The sequence below is a fragment of the Oncorhynchus nerka genome, linkage group LG20 (assembly GCF_034236695.1).
Source record: "Oncorhynchus nerka isolate Pitt River linkage group LG20, Oner_Uvic_2.0, whole genome shotgun sequence".
Taxonomy (NCBI): domain Eukaryota; kingdom Metazoa; phylum Chordata; class Actinopteri; order Salmoniformes; family Salmonidae; genus Oncorhynchus; species Oncorhynchus nerka.
In genome coordinates this window covers 42,565,902-42,585,823 of record NC_088415.1, presented here as the reverse complement: position 1 = coordinate 42,585,823, position 19,922 = coordinate 42,565,902, and the positions used below count along the sequence as shown (strand labels likewise).

Here is a 19,922-nt window from a genome sequence, read left to right as displayed (position 1 = left end):
TTGCTTATAATAGTGTCATCTGTGATACCTGGAACACTTGCATACTGGCAGGTCCCAGCTCAGACTCTGGGATGGGAATGGACAACCCGAGCGCCCCCTGCCGGTGAACATTGAGATCAGCATCCCGGGTGTCTTCTGCCCGCTGTCGGATGGCCCGGTACTGGATGAGGTCTCTGTTTAACTCTGCTCTCCTCTCCTCTTCCTCCTGCTGCTGTTTCATCAACACTTCATCTTGAGTCACTCTCAACATGTCTGAGAAAAAAACAACAACACATAGGCAATTTATGGTAAAATGCTTTCAAATTTGGTTCTTCCGAAGTTCCTCCTCTAAAACTTAAACTTGTCCCCTTGCCTTGTGCTTACCGAAAGCCCTCTCTCGCTGACCCGCCATCTCCTCCCGTTCTTTGTTCTCCGCCACCTGTTGCTCCAGTGCTTTGAGATCCAGACCCATCACTCGGTGTCTGGTGTTGAAAATGCGAGCCTGGCGCGCAGCCTCTGCGGCCCGTCGGCGTTCCACTGCCACATCCGCGGAGTTGTCCACCGGCAAATCCACTTTATACATGCCTCTTCTAGGTCTGGTGTATCTATAGTAGGCATAAAAGTTGAACAAGATAATGATTTTGTTGCTTTGGCGATTAAATATTCCTAATAATATGAGAACCTACCACAAAACAGGTGCAACTATCATTATTCAAAGGTCACCTTCTTCACTCGCCTTTTGTTTAGTCGACACAAATCACCATGGCAACACCAGTGAACTAAATGTGCGACAAAAAAAGTATCTAGATGACAAGATTGACCCTATCAGTTTCACTGTAATAACAAGGACACCAGTGAGTGTGAATACATTCGATTACAAATGCTATTTTGTTAAATGTGAGAAATAAACAGTAGCATTGTGGCAGCAACATCTCGCGAGAACTAATTCACTTACGCGCGCGCTCAGAGGTCTCAAATCGAGTAGGAGGACTGTAAAATGGCGCATTGTTGTTGCAGTCGTACATTTTGAAAGCTAGCTTGCAAGCTGATCGAGTTAGTTAGCCGGGCACACCAACCGACTATGCAACTTTAGCTTTTTTTTTTATATTTTAAGTGTTTACCATATGCTTGCATGTTTCTCGTTTGAGTTCAAACGCTAGCTAGCATTAGCGACATTAGCTGCTAGCACAACAACACATATTCCTTCTTCTGTTTCCGCACAAGCGATCTGGTCAAAAATGGGTTATTTGAAACTAATAGAGATCGAAAACTTCAAATCTTACAAGGGCAGGCAAATCATCGGCCCCTTTCACAAGTTTACCGCGATTATTGGACCCAATGGATCCGGTAAGTAGTGGCCAATCAACATTGCAAGTAGGCTATCTAGCTAATGCTAACATTACTGTACTGCTAGTCCTAGCTAAATTGCTAGCTAATGTTAGTTTAGCCGGGTTGACTATTTGTATCAATGAATGCATGCATGCATGCATGGGCGACCATACGTGTTACTTTTATCGATAACGACAGCATATGAACACTTGCTTTCTATTTAATATTAGCTACATTTCTGTTGTTGTTGCTATAACTGTAGCTAGCTAGCCACGGGTCCAAAACGTTTTGCTATGATAAACATTTCCCTCACTGACAAATTAAATTGTAATTGTCACATGCGCCGAATACAACCTTACAGTGAAATGCTTACTTACAAGCCCTTAACCAACAATGCAGTTAAGAAAATACCAACAACAAAAAAAGTAATAGATAAGAATAACTAATGTTTAGAGCAACAGTAAATAACAATAGCGGGGCTATATACAGGGGCTTGCGGTACAGAGTCAATGTGCGGGGGCACCGGTGTCGAGGTACATATTAACTCAATTACATGTACGTAGGGTTATTAAAGTGACTATGCATAGATAATAACAGAGAGTGTGTGTGGGGGGGGGGGGGGGGCAATGCAAATAGTCTGGTAGCCTTTTGATTAGCTGTTCATGAGTCTTATGGCTTGGGGGTAGATGCTATTTAGGAGCCTCTTGGACCTAGACTTTGCGCTCCGGTACTGCTTACCAGAACAGTCTATGATTAGGGTGGCTGGAGTCTTTGACAATTTTTAGGGCCTTCCTCTGACACCGCCTGGTATAGAAGTTCTGGATGGCAGGAAGCTTGGCCCCAGTGATGCCCTGGGCGGTACGCACTACCCTCGGAGGCCGAGCAGTTGCCATACCAGGCAGTGATGCAACCCGTCAGGATGCTCTCGATGGTGCAGCTGTAAAACATTTTGAGGATCTGAAGACCCATGCCAAATCTTTTCTGTCTCCTAAGGAGGAATACGTTTTTAGGGGAATACGTTTTGTCGTGCCCTCTGGTGACTTTGAATGAGACCTTGCAGGTAGTTGATCTAATAAACATTAGCTAGATCAACAGTTTAATGTAGTCCCGGGCACTGATCACGTCAACGTCGATTTAAGGCAGCCCCCGCACCTCTCTGATTCCGATGGGTTGAGTGCAATCGGAAGACAAATTTAGGTTGAATGCATTCAGTTGTGCAACTGATTAGGTATCAACTTATCCAGGTCCTAAGTTATTTACATCCTTTTCCAAGTAAACAATAGTGGCAAGACTTGAATAGTTCACTGGCTGACTCCATTGGTTCCCATTCATATTCTCTCCCTCCCAGGCAAGTCCAACCTCATGGACGCCATCAGCTTTGTGCTGGCTGAGAAGACCAGCAACCTGCGTGTGAAGACTCTGAAGGACCTCATCCACGGAGCTCCCGTGGGGAAGCCGGCAGCCAACAGAGCCTTTGTGAGCATGGTGTACCATGAGGACAGCGGGGAAGAGCGCACCTTCACCAGAATCATTATTGGTATGCCACAACTGTCTCCACATCCAGATGTGATAAACTGTGGCTGTGAAGCTTCCCTTAATGTCTGCTAGTCCAATTTGTGGTGTCGGGCTGAGTCTGAAATGGCACTCAAATCCCTCATAGTGCATTACTTTTGATGGGTCCTGGTCAAAAGTAGTGCACTATATAGGGATAGGGTGCCATTTTGGACAGACCCTTGATATTCTGATCTCTTGTCGGATAGCCATAACTATCACAAATCTTCTCTGTGTGTCAGGCTCGTCGTCAGAGTACCGTATCAACAGTAAGGTGGTGAATCTGGCAGAGTACAGCGAGGAGCTGGAGAAACTAGGAATCCTCATCAAGGCCAGGAACTTCCTCGTCTTTCAGGTGAGAACTGATACAAACAGTAACATACACACACACGGTAATAGTCACATGCAAAAACTATATATATATATATATATTGTTTTGTGTAAGTAGACAGATTTTCTCGCTCTTCATATAAAATGTACACTACATATGCACATGCAAACTATTTGCATATTTTAGCAGAATATATGTAGAGCCTCCTTAAAGGCTAATAAAATCAAATGTTATTTGTCACATGTGCCAAATACAACCGGTGTAGACCTTACAGTGAAATGCTTACTTACAAGCCCTTAATCAACAATGCAGTTCAAGAAATAGTTGATCAAATATTTACTATATAAACTAAAGTCAAAAAAATAAGTCAAAAAGTAATACAAGAAATGTACGTAACAATAACAAGGGGGTACCGAGTGACTGTGTAGGGGTACAGGATAATCGAGCTAAAGTTATCTAATGCATAGATAATAAACAGCGAGTAGCAGCAGTAAAAACAAAGCGGGGGGTCAATGTAGATAGTCTGGTTGGCCATATGATTAGTTGTTAATTAGCAGTCTTATGGCTTGGGGGTAGAAGCTGTTATGGAGCCTTTTGGTCCTAGACTTGGAGCTCCTGTGCCGCTTGCAGTGCGGTAGCAGAGAGAACAGTCTTTGACTTGGGTGACTGGAGTCTTTGACCATTTTTTGGGCCTTCCTCTGATACAACCTGGTATAGAGGTCCTGGATGTCAGGAAGCTTGGCCCCAGTGATGTACTGGGCCATACGCAATACCCTCTTTTAACGCCATGCGGTCAGATGCCGAGCAGTTGCCATACCAGGCGGTGATGCAACCGGTCAGGAGGCTCTCGTTGGTGCAGCTGTATAACTTATAGCTGGTAGAAATGAGGTAAAACGGATTTAAGTTGGCCTGCAATAAAGTCCCCAGCCACTAGAAGTGCTGCTTCTGGGTGAGCATTTTCTTGTTTGCTGATTGCCTAATACAGCTGGTTGAGTGCGGTCTTAGTGCAGCACCGGTTTGTGGTGGTAAATAGACAGCTACGAATAATATAGATGAGAGCTCTCTTGGTGAGAGAACCCTAGAGACTGTTTGTCCATGGACCTCGCTTACTCTGTTTAAGACTGTGTTCGTAACCTCTGACCTCTATGTATTCCCCTATCAGGGTGCGGTGGAGTCGATAGCCATGAAGAACCCTAAGGAGCGTACTGCTCTGTTTGAGGAGATCTCCCGGTCTGGGGAGCTGGCTCAGGAGTACGACCGTAGGAAGAAGGAGATGGTGAAGGCTGAGGAGGACACCCAATTTAACTACCACCGCAAGAAGAACATCGCCGCTGAACGCAAAGAGGCCAAGCAGGAGAAAGAGGAGGTATGGAAGACAGCCAGTCAGATAGCATCCTTCTCTTCTCACGAGAGCTCACTCACACTTCCCATCAGTAGGTAGAAGGTAATATTGAGACAGATTGATAGACCCCATTATTTTTGCAATTCACCCTACAACACAAAAAATGTTTCAATAAAAATTGCCGCCATTTGCGAACCTTCTATGTAGTTTTGATGTATCACACTTTCTCCCTCCCCCTCTCCAGGCTGAGCGTTACCAGCGTCTGAAGGACGAGGTGGTGAAGGCCCACGTCCAGATGCAGCTGTTCAAGCTGTACCACAACGACGCCGAGATCGACAAGCTGAACCGCGAGCTGTCGCACCGCAACAAGGAGATCGACAAGGACCGCAAGAAGATGGACCACGTGGAGGAGGAACTGAAGGAGAAGAAGAAAGAGCTGGGGAGGATGATGAGAGACCAACAGACGGTGGAGAAAGAGATCAAGTGAGTGGGGATGGAGGGAATGAGAGCTGGGGAGGGTTGAGAGACCAGCAGACGGTGGAGAAAGAGATCAAGTGAGTGGGGAGGGAGAGCTGGGGAGGATTGAGAGACCAGCAGACTGTAGAGGAGGTCAATTGCGTAGGGAGGGAGCAAGGGGAAATGGGGGCAGGCTGTGAAGAAGAGCCTAAGAATACGATAGACCAGGTGGAATTGTTGCCATTTTGGAAGTTAACGGATTTAATATCTTAACCTTTTCCACTCCCTCTTCCTCCTACAGGGAGAAGGATGCTGAACTGAACCAAAAGCGTCCGCAGTACATCAAGGCCAAAGAGAACACCTCCCACAAGATCAAAAAACTGGAGGCAGCCAAGAAGTCCCTCCAGAACGCCCAGAAGCTGTACAAGAAGAGGAAGGGGGACATGGATGAGTTGGAGAAAGAACAGGGCGCTGTGGAGATGGCCCGGCAGGAGTTTGACGACCGCATGGAGGAGGAGGCCCAGAGCCAGGGACAGGACCTCACACTGGAAGAAAACCAGGTTGGAGCCTATGAACGGTCATGAGGGTGTTCCTAAGTTAAATATGAATGGTCACAGGGAGATAGACTGGGATCCTATGAAAGGTTACAGCGGACTATCAGGCAGCAGTGTTGCCTCAGTGAGGGATGTATGGGAAGGTCGCTGGTTCATCTCCCAGGTTAGCCAGACTTACTATCTCTCAAATATGTAGGTGAATATTCTATACTCGCCACCTTCCTCCCGCTCTCCCCAGGTGAAGGCCTACCACCGTCTGAAGGAGGAGGCCAGTAAGCGGGCGGCCACTCTGGCCCAGGAGCTGGAGAAGTTCAACAGAGACCAGAAGGCCGACCAGGACCGGCTCGACCTTGAGGAAAGGAAGAAAGTGGAGACCGAGGTAAAAGGATGAGGACGATACGGAATACAGGGTTGTTTCTCATCGGGGCAACTTAACGTTATTAATATGTTACATCTGCAGGCCAAGATCAAGCAGAAGATCCGTGAGATAGAGGAGAACCAGAAGCGTATTGAGAAGCTGGAGGACTACATTACCACCAGCAAGCAGTCTCTGGATGAACAGAAGAGAATGGAGGAGGAGCTGACTGAGGAGGTGGAGGGGGCCAAGAAGAGGATCGACGAGATCAACCTGGAACTCAACCAGGTACTGGAACACTTATCTGTCAGTCAACCAATCCAAGCTATTGGTTGATCCTGAAACGCACCGGGGGAAAGTTAAAACGTTTTGTGTTGACATTGCATGATAACTGTATCAGAATTGCTCATCTGGAAAAAACCGATACATTTTCAGTTTTGCCTCTCTCCTGTGGGGTTTGCTGCTATGTAGATTGGTAGCAAATGGCAAGTCCCAGGACCATGTCATATCAGTCGACATTGCCTGAGGACATTTGACTGACATCTTATCTCTGTTCCCTAGGTGATGGAGCAGCTGGGCGACGCCAGGATTGACAGACAGGAGAACAGCAGGCAGGCACGCAAAGCAGAGATCATGGAGAGCATCAAGAGACTGTATCCCGGGTCGGTGGTAAGACTGCGGGCACCTACCGATGCAGAGTTTGGGCTGGGGAATGTCAGTTGGCATAGGGCAACCACCAAGTATTAAGAGATTCTACGCTGAATCTGTGCTAAAATTACTGGAGGCTGCAGCTAGCATAGTTAGCACACAGTTAGCTGGTAAGGCTAGAGGCTACCAGACAAAGCAGAGATCATGGAGAGCTTCGAACTCTATCCCGGATCTGTGGCGGGACTGGGGACTGGAGGCATTGTAAGCAATAGGACAACCAGAGTAAGCTATCTATGCCTGTCACTGGGATGCCCTCTTCCTTCTCTGTTTTACTCTCCCCGCAACTGCTCACTGTTCCTGTCTTCTAGACATGTTTCTTCCCTCAGAATATTGACGTGGCCGTGAAATGGTTTTGACACATTCCAGCGCTCTCTCCCTCTTCCCCGCAGTACGGCCGCCTGATCGACCTGTGCCAGCCCACTCAGAAGAAGTTTCAGATCGCTGTGACCAAGGTGCTGGGCAAGAACATGGACGCCATCATCGTGGACTCTGAGAAGACTGGCAGAGACTGTATCCAGTACATCAAGGAGCAGCGAGGAGAGCCGGAGACCTTCCTGCCCCTCGACTATCTGGAGGTAACACACTGGGGGAAGACTTAAGTGTTAACGGGACTGGTCACTTAGACATGGGACTCCACGATGGCATTATGTGAACACAGACCCGTATCAGTCCGGTCTATTGATCTCCGGCTCTGTGCTCGTGTCAGTCTTAACGGTCCGTGTCTCCAGGTGAAGCCTACAGATGAGAAGCTGCGTGAGCTGCGCGGCGCCAAGCTGGTGATCGATGTGATCCGCTACGAGCCGCCTCACATTAAAAAGGCCCTGCAGTACGCGTGTGGTAACGCACTGGTCTGCGAGAACGTAGAGGACGCTCGGCGCATCGCCTTCGGAGGGCCCTACAGACACAAGGTAGGAGGAAAATGCATGCACACTGATGCATACACACACACACACCGTAGTGTTTTCAACAAGCACATGGAGTAGCCAGCCAAATAGAAAAAGTAGCCAGCCCGGAAATGAAATTCTGTATTTTGTTGGCCTCTGGTACATTCTAATGCTAGGTTGTATTTTTTTGCGCACAGACACAAGGTACGCACACACCTTGAGTGGAAGACGTGCACTGACTCCTCTCTTTCCCTCTACATCCCTCCAGACAGTGGCCCTGGACGGTACTCTGTTCCAGAAGTCCGGTGTGATCTCTGGGGGTGCTAGTGATCTGAAGGCTAAGGCCAGGCGCTGGGATGAGAAGGCTGTGGACAAACTCAAGGACAAGAAGGAGAAACTCACTGAGGAACTCAAGGTAAGCGGTCACTCTGGTCACTGGGGTCTTGAGCATCGTCAGCATCATCATCATCCATCATCATAACATGTTATGGCGCTCAAGGTAATCCAGTCGCACATCCCATTGTGATTTGGAGTATCCTACCTCATAACCAATCTTCCCTCGGTTGTTTTCCGGCACTGGGCAAATTTCAGGTCTGTTGATCACAAACTTGAACATTGAAAATTCGGTGTAACTTCCGGCGCGTTTAACTGTGAACCCTGAGGGTGTACCTGCTTTTAGGTTAGTTTTAACACTGGTCAAGCAGGCTACTGTGGCTATTTTATAATAATGCAGGTCTACCAGAGTGGCCTACCATCAAAAACAATGGAGAAATGCATTCCATAACATTTTAACATGGAAATAGCTGTTCCATCATTCAGCCTACAGTAGCAGCCAATGTGACAAAACACGCAGGGCTTGACATTAACCTGTTTATCCACTTGTCCTTCAGACAAGGTGGTGACTGAAAAGGTGGTTGTGTTTTGTAAGAAGCCACTTTACATAATATAGAATGTGGCATTATTCCCATACCATAATCACAGAGAATCAGACAAATTATACTACTCGCTGTCTCAAAATACAACACTGCCCCTTTAAGACAAAAAAATAAAGCTCTTTTACCTGACTCATTTCAAAGATTTCTAGAAACACACATTGTGCTCTTGTAGGAAGCAAACAGTCCCCCCTTGCTGACTGATCTATAATTGGGCTAATAACTCACTAACTACTAACGGATATGAACAAATGTGCACATGTGGCACTCGCTTTGATCTATAAAATAAAATAAAAAACAAGCTCAAACGACCACTCATGCTGTAAGCACAGCATTATTATAGTAAGTCTTGCATCATTTTTTTTTTCTCTCGGTATGTTGAATTGAAAGTGGATAATATTGTGTTGATTCGATCACAATTCCCACAGTAAAGGGAAAACGTTGATAGTGTTAACTGAACTTCACTCAACTTTCCGGAGTTTTGATCTCGTGCTTCTCTACGCGGGCTGATAATTCTTCTGCGTGGCTTAGAGGGAATATTGCTCATAACATATTACCATACTTATAACATATGAAACTTAAGTACCGTAAAACCTATTTTACTTATCTGTTATCAAGCTGCAGTTGGATAAGCAGCCTAATGTATCTATTAGAACGTTGTCAAGGCTGACAACTGAACACAAGCACTGCGATAACAATGATGCCTCTCTGAAAGGAACAGGACTACAATAACAATGGGGCATCTCTCTCTCTCTCTGGGTGTAGGAGCAAATGAAGGCTAAGAGGAAGGAGGCAGAGCTGCGCCAGGTTCAGTCTCAGGCCCACGGCCTCCAGATGAGACTGAAATACTCCCAGAGCGACCTGGAGCAGACCAAGACCCGACACCTCTCCCTCAACATGCAGGTATGGATGTTTAGCAACACAGTGTCCGTTCGTTTTGCGGTAGCCCTAAACCAAGGGTCTGAAACCTGTGGCTCTGGAGCTGCATGTGGCCTTTTTATGTGATGTGGTGATCTATAATGATTTATTTAAAGTCATCAATAGAAGTTTCTACTGCACAATGTGTGTGTCAGTAGGGTTTCTAGAACCCCGTAGACACACTGTTGTGATTTCAATAGACTAGCTTGAAGTCCTTTTCCCATCCCCCCCGTAGGAGAAATCCAAGCTGGAGAGTGAGCTGGCTAACTTCGGCCCTCGCATCAACGACATCAAGAGGATCATCCAATCCCGTGAAAAAGAGGTCAATAATTTGAGAGACCGGATGAACGTTGTGGAAGATGAGGTGTTTATCGAGTTCTGTAAGGAGATTGGGGTCAGGAACATCAGAGAGTTCGAGGAGGAGAAGGTGAAGAGGCAGAACGAGATCGCCAAGAAACGGTAAGTCACTCTCCTCCGTTGTGTCAATGTCAAATCAAACTTTATTTGTCACATGCGCCAAATACAACAAGTGTAGACATTACCGTGAAATGTACAAGCCCTTAACCAACAGTGTAGTTCAAGAAGAGTTAAGAAAATATTGACCAAATAAACTAAAGTAAAAAATAAAAGGTCAACAATAAAACAAGGCTACATATAGAGGGTACCAGTACCGAGTCAATGTGCGGGGGTACAGGTTAGTTGAGGTAATATGTACATGCAGGTAAAGTGACTATGTGTACATAATAAACAGTGAGTAGCAGCACTGTAAAAATGGGGGTGGGGGGGGGGGGTCAATGCAAATAGTACGATTAGCTATTAATCCTTTTGGACCTAGACTTGGTGCTCAGGTACCGCTTGCTGTGCAGTAGCAGAGAGAACAGTCTATGACTAGGGTGGCTGGAGTCTTTGGTAATTTTGAATGCCTTCCTCTGACACTGCCTGGTATAGAGGTCCTGGATGGCAGGAAGATTGGCCCCAGTGATGTACTGGGCCGTACGCACTAACCTATGTAGCGCCTTGCTGTCGGAAGCTGAGCAGTTGCCATACCAGGCGGTGATGCAACCAGAAATCCTTTTGATGGTGCAGCTCTAGAACTTTTTGAGGATATGAGGACCCATGCCAAATCTTTTCAGTCTCCTGAGGGGGAATAGGCATTGTGAATGTGAACTTGTTTCTGTGCGCTGTAGTCAGCCATTTTGTCTGTCTCTTAGGCTCTTCCTCAATTCATCTTCCTTTGATTCCTCACATCCTCTCACCTGTTTCTTAAAACGCAAAGGTCTGAGGGGGAAGGGAATTGAGAGAGAGAGAGAGACGGTTTCTTTGAGTGTATTAACCTAACGTCATCCATTTTGTGACCTTTAGGCTGGAGTTTGAAACCCAGAAGACTCGTCTGGGCATCCAGCTAGACTATGAGAAAAACCAGCTGAAAGAGGACAAGGAGAAGGTCATGATGTGGGAGCAGACTGTCAAGAAGGACGAGGCGGAGATAGAGCGACTCAAGAAGGTAAAGGGAGATTTACATAAACTGCTTCCGAACTAAGTCTTGAAATGTGCAGTTGCACACTCTCACTCAATGGATTTAAAAATGGTGGAAACTTTGTCCAACCACCCGTCCACCAATCCAATGCTTTTATATCCATGACGAGGAGTGTGCACGCCTCGGGTGAAGGGAGGAGACTCGGGACGCAGCCTAAATTCTTAGACCGATGGCTCTAATCAAATGTGTAATCTCTTTGTTAGGTGAGATTGGATGGTTTTTAAACCTTTTTTTTTCCCCCTCTCTCCCTGTGTCCCTTTCCCAGGAGGAGCACCGCCACATGAAGATCATCGACGAAACCATGGCCCAGCTGCAGGACCTGAAGAACCAGCACCTCACCAAGAAGTCTGAGGTCAACGACAAGAACCACAACATGGAGGAGATACGCAAGAAACTGGGAGGAGCCAACAAGTGAGTCGCAAAACATAGACGCTTGCGCCCACTCAAACTCCCATCCTCTTTTTCTGCCCGTTTCTGAAAGGCACATATGTCTTACTACATTATTATTGAATGTGATTAAAAAAGAAATAACCGTTTGTAGCATTGCCATTTGGTTTGTGTTCAACAATTTTGTGTTTACCTTAGGGAGCTGACCCAGAGACATAGTTACTCGTTTTGTAGCGTTGCAGTTTGCGGCGGTATTGTTTGACCCCGATGTGTGTTATTCCCCCAGGGAGCTGACCCAGCTGCAGAAGGAAGTGACTGCCATCGAGACCAAGCTGGAGCAGAAACGCAGCGACCGCCACAACCTGCTGCAGGCCTGTAAGATGCAGGACATCAGACTGCCTTTACGCTCTGGGACCATGGACGACATCGGCCAGGGAGAGGTACTAAACTCTCTCTCTCTCTCTCGCTCTCGTTGCCCTTTTCTTGTGGCAACAGGTCACAGATCTTGCTGCTGATATGGGAGTTTATCGAAATTGGGTTTGTTTCACATTCTTTGTGGGTCTGTGTAATCTGAGGGAAAAATGTGTCTCTATGGTCAAACATTTGGCAGGAGGTTAGGAAGTGCAGCTCAGTTTCCACCTCCTTTTGTAGGCAGTGTGCACATAACCTAAGGCGGCCTTCCCCAATAAAAAGGCTATGGTCACTGAGCCTGTACATAGTCAAAGCTTTCCTTAAGTTTGGGTCAGTCTACAGAGGTCTGTTTAGGGCCAAATAGCATTCAAGTTTGCTCTTTAAAAAAAAATATATATATTTTATGTGTTACGTAATTATCTTGTTGTTTCTCTCTGTGTGTAGGGGAGCTCCCAACAGGAGGAGTCTAGCAGCAGTCAGAGAACGTCCAGTACTGTCCTGGCTAAAGAGGCTCTCATAGAGATAGACTACAGCATCCTGTCTGAAGACCTCAAGGTAAGAAATACACCCGTGCGTGAACCCTGCATACTAAGGCTATGTCGGGGAGTGTGCAAGTGCACACTTTGGGAGACGTGTGCCGAATTGGGACGCAGTTCATCTCCCCCATAGACTGTGGGGGACTGTACGTGTAAAATTGTCTGTTTCAGCCATGATTCAATACCCAGCGGTTGTTTTTGAAATGTAGTGTGAGTCGCCTAGCATATTTGTCTGCTGTTTCTCAGGACGCGCTGGCGGAGGATGAGATCAAGGCAGAGATGCACACGCTGCAGCAACGTCTCAACGAGCAGCAGTCCATACTGCAGAGAATCAGCGCACCCAACATGAAGGCCATGGAGAAACTAGAGTCCGTCAGGGACAAGTTCCAGGAGACCAGCGACGGTACGGAGGAGAATGAGTCTGAGGACGTGGACTAACTTTTACCGTCTCTCTCTTGGCGAATGTGTCGTATGAAACAACCGGGAAGGATGCGTCTTCATTTGCGTAATGTGTTCACGATGCTCTATTCTGCATTCCAGAGTTTGAGGCGGCCCGTAAGCGAGCCAAGAAGGCCAAGCAGGCGTTTGAGCAGATCAAGAAGGAGAGGTTTGACCGCTTCAACGCCTGTTTTGAGGCTGTATCCACCAACATCGATGAGATCTACAAAGCCCTGTCACGCAACAGCTCTGCCCAGGTACTGTCCCTCCGCAATACTCCATAGTAGTACTGTACCATACGCAAACGGTCTGAAACGTATTGCACCAAGTCAAACTTGCTACAAACTGTATTATGTGGTATTTGCATTAACATAGGGGTCATTCCATATGAAATCAATGGTCTGTTTGACTGCACCCCTTTCGAGTTGAACAAAACTTTTGTCGGTTTGTTGATGTTGTGTTCCTTCATCCCAGGCCTTCCTTGGGCCGGAGAACCCCGAGGAGCCTTACCTGGATGGGATCAACTATAACTGTGTGGCCCCTGGTAAGCGGTTCAGACCCATGGACAACCTGTCTGGAGGGGAGAAGACTGTAGCTGCCCTGGCTCTGCTGTTCGCCATACACAGCTACAAGCCGGCCCCATTCTTCGTCCTGGACGAGATTGATGCTGCGCTGGACAACACCAACATTGGCAAGGTCTGTGTCTAAAACCCTGCCGCGTGAACGATCGTTGTTAATGTATTGAAATGCCTTTGTGTTTACGATGTCGTTGTCCTGAAATCTCGCTAAAACCACTATCAGTCTAAAATGGCACCCTATTCTTGATGTAAGTGCACTAATTTAAAGTAGTGCACTATATATTGTAGGGATAGGTTGGAGATGTCTGATGTGTTGTCGATCCACGTTATCCAGATGACTATGTTATCTCATGACCATGCTGTTATGTCTAATACTGTCCGTCTATGCAGGTGGCCAACTACATCAAAGACCAGTCAGTGAACACTCAGGCCATAGTGATCTCTCTAAAGGAAGAGTTCTACACCAAGGCTGACTCTCTCATCGGGGTCTATCCAGAGGTACAGACGCAACAAAACACACACACAACACAAGATGCAACACACCTATCCTTAAAGCCTTGTAATGCTTCGCTTTCACATAAAAACATTACTATAAGAATGTCTTGACATTTTTCTCTCACATTTTAGATAATAGAATGAATGTAGCTATGTATGCTAACTGTTTTCTGAAATAAGGGCAAAACTGACAGCGTTACTCTCCCCCCTCCCCCCCACACACAGCAAGGAGATTGCGTCATCAGCAAAGTACTGACCTTTGACCTGTCGGTGTACCCTGACGCAAACCCCAACCCCAACGAGTAGAACCCCAACAAGTAGGACATCACACAGAGGAGAGGAGCAAAATGACAGGCATACCTTTTAACTCATTGGCATTTTGACGTTCTGGTTAACCAACTGAACCAGGGTCATATTCATTAGTGCAGGCAACCGAAAATGTTTTAAAACATTTTTGTAACTGAGAACAGAATTTTTGTGTTTCTTATTGGACAAGTCCAGCTAGTCCCTACCGAATGAATATGACCCAAATCGCTCGTGTCTATGGATGGCAAATGTAGCTAATAATGTGTTCTGTGGTGTGTTGGTTGTATCGTGGATCAAACATCCATTAGCTAATAGATGTTGTTTGCTATCATGTTTTTAAAAATAATTTCTGTATTTTTGGAGTATATTAGAATTAGACAATTTGTGCTATTTCTGAATGGAGTGGGAGTGGGTGAGAAGTTACAGCAGCTGAAAGTTGTTATTTCTAGAAAGATTCACCTTGAATATAATGTGCATTTATACAATTTGAATCTTTTAATTTGGAACCATGTGAGTATTGTATTTCAGGACAAGGTTATATGAGGCTTAGAAAAATTGTAAAATGATTTGGAAATCATGCCTTGTTGACAATTTGTGTATTTGTATCAGGCTTTTGTCCCTCAGACGGTAGGAACCTGCTGACAATGATAATGTATTACATGTAACCATTATGCTTTTTTCTTGTTTTTTGGTCTCATAAATGTTTTCTACTAATCTCTTTCCCTTTCTTCAAATTCTTGCTTTCTGTTATTTCACTGGTTTATCTAAATGGAAGTATCTGAAATTCTGCTATTTTCTACTTTGTGTTCAGCCTGTTTTTCTTTTCTTTTTTTTCTACTTATTGTGCTACTTAAAAAAACAACTTTTGTCTGAATTGTGTCAGGATTGGAAGACCCTTAGGTCCCATTAGGTGGCCACTTCATTTCCAGTCAGGTGTCATCTGAGCATTTTAAAATCCCCACGTCTAACTAGCCTGTATCCAAGCTGTTTCACTTTCTTCAAAGTGTGGCTCAATGTCAGCAATGGCTATGGTTATTATTTCTCTACCTTTTTGGCAAGATTAAGTCAGTAATGGCCACAGTTGGTTACACCAACAGGAATGACACATAAGAAGACGTCTTTGTACACCGGACGACCATAAAGTAAAACAGCCCATAGGAAATACTATGGCGGTGTTGGAGATGGAGAAACGGAGGCGTTGGATGTCGTTGAAGGGAAGCCGCTAGCACGACTGTGAGTGGCGCAACCCTAAAATATATACGTGAAACGAAACAACACTGTTTAAATCGGGCTACCAAGCCACCTGTTAGTTTTACCAGACAGGCTCTGAGCCTTTCCCCAAATGTCCTGGTTTTCCAGAAAACCCTGTTGGAAGTTAACCTGGAATCAGGAGGGAACATCCAGTAAATTCAGGAATCCTCCAAATGGGAATTTGGGGGAAGTTACAATTATTATATAAAATAATAAATAATAATCTAACCATGACCTAATTTAATACAAGGTAAATCACAGCTGTTTTAATTATATTATTGGATATAAACTGTCACGAGATCATGAAACTCCATTAGGGAAATCCATCTAATTTGACCACCTTGCTAGATTAGCTGCTTCCTCTGAAGAGGGGAACAACTGGTGAACATGACTTAAGACCAGAATGATGAAAAGCAGTTATTTTATTGTTATTAATTTTACGTTAGGTGCATGTTCATATCCAATCTTTATGAGTTGTATCACTGAAGCGAGGGTCAATTTATAAAGGTGAGGAAGGTTTATGAGTTTAGCCCTATTGACTTGGGGATGGAGTCTGCTTTTAAAGTGTCCCCCTGCCTCTCTGTTTTTTAAAATCTGTCCAGGGCCAATGGGAAATGTAATTATCCGTTTTAAGGGTCAGTTTTGCATAAGACACGTTTATTCCATTGATATTGTATCGATTCTTTTTAGTTAATAAAATATACTATTTTAACTTGTATTCTAATTGTGTATTTGTGGTAGAAGAAGGTTGAACCCTTTCATAACTTTACGTTTAGTGTTCGGTCCCTGTGTTTTTGAAGATATTTGTACAATTTGTGTTTTATAACTTTTATTCATCCCGCGGGTATGTGTGTTTTGAGGCAGGACTTTCCGGTCCATAAGGGTGAGCGGAGTGTACATCAAGTGTACGTATGCTTTGACATGTCAAAAGTATTGCCTCAGTTTTCTCCCAGCAACGAGTATGAAGGAGCGGTTATTTCCCTGAGGCTCCCTCAAGAGGCCAACCATTACATTTGTCGTATCACGTTTTTCAGCACCATTTGAGCAAACTCACCTGTTTATGCTGATGCTTCTTGCGTTGTGTTGTAAACAGCCGGCCACGTCTCAACCCTGGGCCTGTTGCACAAAAGTAGAATTAAGACATCCGGGATAAATGACTCAGCTGAGCTCAATGAAGCCAAAACATGTGCGTCCAGGCTTAATTGGTTGCACAAAGACCAAGCCAGGATGAGCAGACACGGATTCATTAAGCCAGGTGAAACCAATCCTGGATAGGTGCGCGCTCACGGCTCACTCAAATAGACCCCGCCACAGATCACAGATTAACTGATTTACCATGGCAACTAGAGCCGCGTACTTTTCCCCGTCGGAAGCACAAATCCTCATGGAGGCATACGAGGAGGTAAAAGATATAATTAAGAAGAAAGGCAACACCGCCACAGTGATAAAGCAAAGAGAAAAAGTATTGCAGACCGCCTGAATGCGTAAGTAGTGCACAATTACACACTCACCGCTCCGCTGAAACATCACAATTACAATTCAAATATTTAATTCACATCTCCAAAAATGCAGTTGTACTGTAATTATGAAACGGTTAAATTTTTAATTGAAATGCACTGCAGATATGAGTGAAATTGTGTAAAGTAACTCCATCACACTGTATAAAGCTATGATAAATTTTTTGATATTTTTACTGAAAACAAGACAAAAATACCAAGTAATTTTTTGCAGTGTGACTCCATTAAATGTGGTGTGTGTGTGTGTGTGTGTGTGTAGATTAAACATGAACGGGCCAAAACGGACATGGCAGCAGGTCAAAATCAAATACAAGAACATTCTGCAGAATGGTATGGTCCCTGACTAATATTTAACAAAGCACAAGCATATATTGTACCCAGAAGGTGCCTGCTCACACATTGTCTGTACTGTTTTAGCAGTGAAAAAGAATACCCACAGACAAGGCACGGGTGGTGGGTCACCAAAGGCTGACCTTACCCCAGCAGAGGACATGGCCTTGGAGCTAAATAAAGGCAGGCCCGTCTTAGAGGGGATCCCTGGGGGAAAGAGACGAGCATAGGTTCCTCCCAAGATGCCACCCGCTTCATTCAAGGTATGTCCTTCCATCTCTACATGGGATACAACCACATTCATATTGAATCAATTTGGACTGTCTGACTTTGGTTTACCTATTGCCTTGCAGTGCCTGGCAGCACTGTGTTCCTGTTAGAGCCACCAGCACAAGCACCAGACGATGCTGATCCAGTGAGTACTCCATCAAAGGCATACTGTAGGCCTGGCATGTCTTGTCTACTAGCTTCAATATGAATCCGATTAAATGTGATAGGGTGAAGGCCCCAGTGCAGCAGCAACAGCACATGATGGAGACGATGATGAGGAGGAGACCATCTCTCTGGATTCCAGAAGGCATGAGGTATCATGTTAAGACTGTGAAAGTACTATTTACTCTACAATGGTGAGGAGTCTTCATCAAAATCAAAAATCTAATTTCTTTTACAGGACCCAGATGCTATACAGTGGGAAAACCAGCCTGGCAACATAGTGCGTATTAATAAAAGGACACCACATCCTGCCAAATTCCAGCTGCGCTAATTGTATTGTGTTCACAGAGCTCACAAGCTATCAGAAAGTTGTATGGCAACCACCTCCGGCGCCAAATAGAACTGGCAGACATAGACATTCAGTACAAGAAGAAAAAGATGGAAAATCTTGCACTGGAGTCCGAAATAAAAAAGAGGACAATTAGGAAACTGGACCTTGAAATAAAAAAACTTGAGAGGGAGGTGAGATATGCCTTCAATGTACACTGTATGCTAACTGTAACACAAATGTATTAATCATTATTTTTCTTTCCTCCCCAGCTCCAAGAAGATGACACAGCTCAAAATAAAAATTAGGTATATTCTCGTAAAGTCAAGTGAGCCATGACATATGAGCTCTTATTGTGAGCACACAGGACGGTGGCATCTTTCTAAGGTTTTTTTATTTTCCCAGCAATCAGTACAACCAAGTCATCGTTATAAGGCATCGCCCTCTTTTGCCCACCCCCCAGCACCAGGTGTGGCCACTAGCCTATATGAAGGCCCAAAATTGTGTGTTCCTTTCTGCTCTGACAATGGCATGCCCATTCGTGCGAGATGTGGTGGATGAAGAAGCACTTGTGCTGAGGAGAGCCTTCAGGCGAGAAAGGGTCTTCAGGGACCGGTTGGACCCACTGGCCTTCCCTGATGACCATCTATATGAAAGATACAGGTTTTCTGCAGATGGCATCAGGTATCTATGCAGACTACTGGGTCCCAGGATTAAGCACCGCACTGCACGGAGCCATGCACTGAGTGTGGAGCAAATGGTTTGTGTGGCCTTGCGCTTTTTTGCTAGTGGAGCCTTCCTGTACTCAGTGGGGGATGCAGAACAGCTGAACAAGGCCACAATTTGCCGCACAATAAGGAGTGTGTGTCTGGCTATCAAAGCATTAGCAGATGTCTTCATCTCCTTCCCTGGCCACAGAAGACTCTGTGACATCAAAGAGGAGTTCTATAGGATTGCAGGTAAGAGGATCTACAAATTACAGGACAACTGTTAACACATAGTAGGATACTCATTACTTTGTGTGACAGGTTTCCCCAATGTCATTGGTGCAGTGGACTGCACACACATAAGGATAAAAGCCCCTCAGGTGCCCATGAGGCCGATTTTGTGAATAGGAAATCCTTTCACAGCATTAATGTTCAGGTGAACATAACTTTTTGATATTGTCCATTGACGAACACTCTGCATTGCCAGTGATGTGCATTGATTGGTGTAATATTCCTCATCTTATGATTTCAGATGGTCTGCAATGCTGACTGTGTGATCAGCAATGTTGTGGCAAAATGTCCTGGCTCAGTCCATGACTCCAGAATCTTTCGGGCCTCTGAAATCTATCAGTGCCTATCACAAGGTAAGCCACACAACCCCTATTTATAACCATCATGGCTGTGTCAAGAATATCACTGTGTTTATGAGGTAGTAATGATGAGATTTTGTGTTGACAGGTGAATTCTCTGGTGTGTTGCTGGGAGACAGGGGGTATGGCTGCCAGCCTTTTCTCCTGACACCTTTCACAGACCCCCAGGAAGCACAGCAGGCCTACAACCATGCCCATGCCAGGACCAGAGTTGAAATGACCTTTGGCCTCCTGAAGGCACGCTTTCACTGCCTTCACAAATTAAGGGTCAGCCCTGTTAGAGCATGTCATATTACTGTGGCTTGTGCTGTCCTCCACAATGTGGCCTGCCTGAGGAAGGAGAGGGCCCCCAGAGTGCCACCAGCCATGGACTGGGACAATCCGGCAATCTTCCCTGATGACGACAGTGGTCGGCTGCTGAGGGACCAATATGTGTTGAATTATTTTAGTTAGTATGTGTGCTTTCAATTTTGGTTAAATATGTCCTGCGGTGGCAGAGGAATTTGGGTTTTTTGGGTTCGTTTTTGACGAATTTGGCCTCTTATGATGTTTGTGCGGTATACTGTGTGTAATACAAGGCTGCAGGGAGGCTACTGCATCCATTCATTTGTCTGTTCAGTTGATGTGTATGGATTTGTCCTGCATTTATTTTAGTGTGCAGACATGCAGGGTGTGTTATA

The 19,922-nt window shown here is 45.3% G+C and overlaps 3 protein-coding genes across 5 annotated transcripts in view; 2 read left to right on the top strand and 1 right to left on the bottom strand.

Annotated features, from left to right (window-relative positions):
• Window positions 1-16,433, bottom strand: part of ribc1 (RIB43A domain with coiled-coils 1) — a 25,080-nt gene extending 8,647 nt beyond the window's left edge. The window contains exons 1-3 of one of the 3 annotated variants that reach the window (XM_029622903.2): window positions 16,333-16,433; window positions 364-584; window positions 29-252 (exon numbers count right to left, since the gene is read on the bottom strand). In XM_029622903.2, the coding sequence (XP_029478763.1) occupies window positions 29-252; window positions 364-562 (423 nt within the window). In that variant the 5' untranslated portion in view covers window positions 563-584; window positions 16,333-16,433. Of the gene's footprint in view, window positions 1-28; window positions 253-363; window positions 889-16,332 lie in introns of those variants that run through there. The other 2 variants (XM_029622902.2, XM_065005519.1) reach the window with 2 other exon arrangements.
• Window positions 941-15,990, top strand: smc1a (structural maintenance of chromosomes 1A). Its single transcript, XM_029622901.2, has 23 exons — window positions 941-1,326; window positions 2,657-2,845; window positions 3,102-3,214; window positions 4,353-4,556; window positions 4,777-5,015; window positions 5,290-5,548; window positions 5,781-5,921; window positions 6,003-6,185; window positions 6,459-6,566; window positions 6,995-7,180; window positions 7,334-7,513; window positions 7,758-7,904; window positions 9,187-9,324; window positions 9,575-9,798; window positions 10,702-10,843; window positions 11,142-11,287; window positions 11,550-11,703; window positions 12,119-12,229; window positions 12,457-12,613; window positions 12,751-12,905; window positions 13,123-13,344; window positions 13,617-13,724; window positions 13,947-15,990. Exons 1-23 carry the CDS (start codon window positions 1,218-1,220, stop codon window positions 14,025-14,027), a joined length of 3,696 nt encoding a protein of 1,231 aa, XP_029478761.1. The 5' UTR covers window positions 941-1,217; the 3' UTR covers window positions 14,028-15,990.
• Window positions 16,202-19,750, top strand: LOC135562983 (putative nuclease HARBI1). The gene is made up of 8 exons (XM_065005520.1): window positions 16,202-17,125; window positions 17,213-17,388; window positions 17,479-17,540; window positions 17,623-17,709; window positions 17,796-18,079; window positions 18,158-18,844; window positions 19,125-19,236; window positions 19,331-19,750. Exons 6-8 carry the CDS (start codon window positions 18,776-18,778, stop codon window positions 19,693-19,695), a joined length of 546 nt encoding a protein of 181 aa, XP_064861592.1. The 5' UTR covers window positions 16,202-17,125; window positions 17,213-17,388; window positions 17,479-17,540; window positions 17,623-17,709; window positions 17,796-18,079; window positions 18,158-18,775; the 3' UTR covers window positions 19,696-19,750.
• Window positions 19,751-19,922: the final 172 nt, after the last annotated feature.

What these genes read in the sequence shown, in the direction of transcription:
- smc1a (XM_029622901.2), top strand. Translation starts at nt 1,218, where the DNA reads ATGGGTTATTTGAAACTAATAGAGATCGAAAACTTCAAATCTTACAAG. An exon ending in GGAACTTCCTCGTCTTTCAG is followed by an intron (nt 3,215 to 4,352) that starts GTGAGAACTGAT and finishes TTCCCCTATCAG; the next exon opens with GGTGCGGTGGAGTCGATAGC. An exon ending in AACTCACTGAGGAACTCAAG is followed by an intron (nt 7,905 to 9,186) that starts GTAAGCGGTCAC and finishes CTCTGGGTGTAG; the next exon opens with GAGCAAATGAAGGCTAAGAG.
- LOC135562983 (XM_065005520.1), top strand. Translation starts at nt 18,776, where the DNA reads ATGTCTTCATCTCCTTCCCTGGCCACAGAAGACTCTGTGACATCAAAG. An exon ending in GGAGTTCTATAGGATTGCAG is followed by an intron (nt 18,845 to 19,124) that starts GTAAGAGGATCT and finishes TTATGATTTCAG; the next exon opens with ATGGTCTGCAATGCTGACTG. An exon ending in CTATCAGTGCCTATCACAAG is followed by an intron (nt 19,237 to 19,330) that starts GTAAGCCACACA and finishes TTGTGTTGACAG; the next exon opens with GTGAATTCTCTGGTGTGTTG.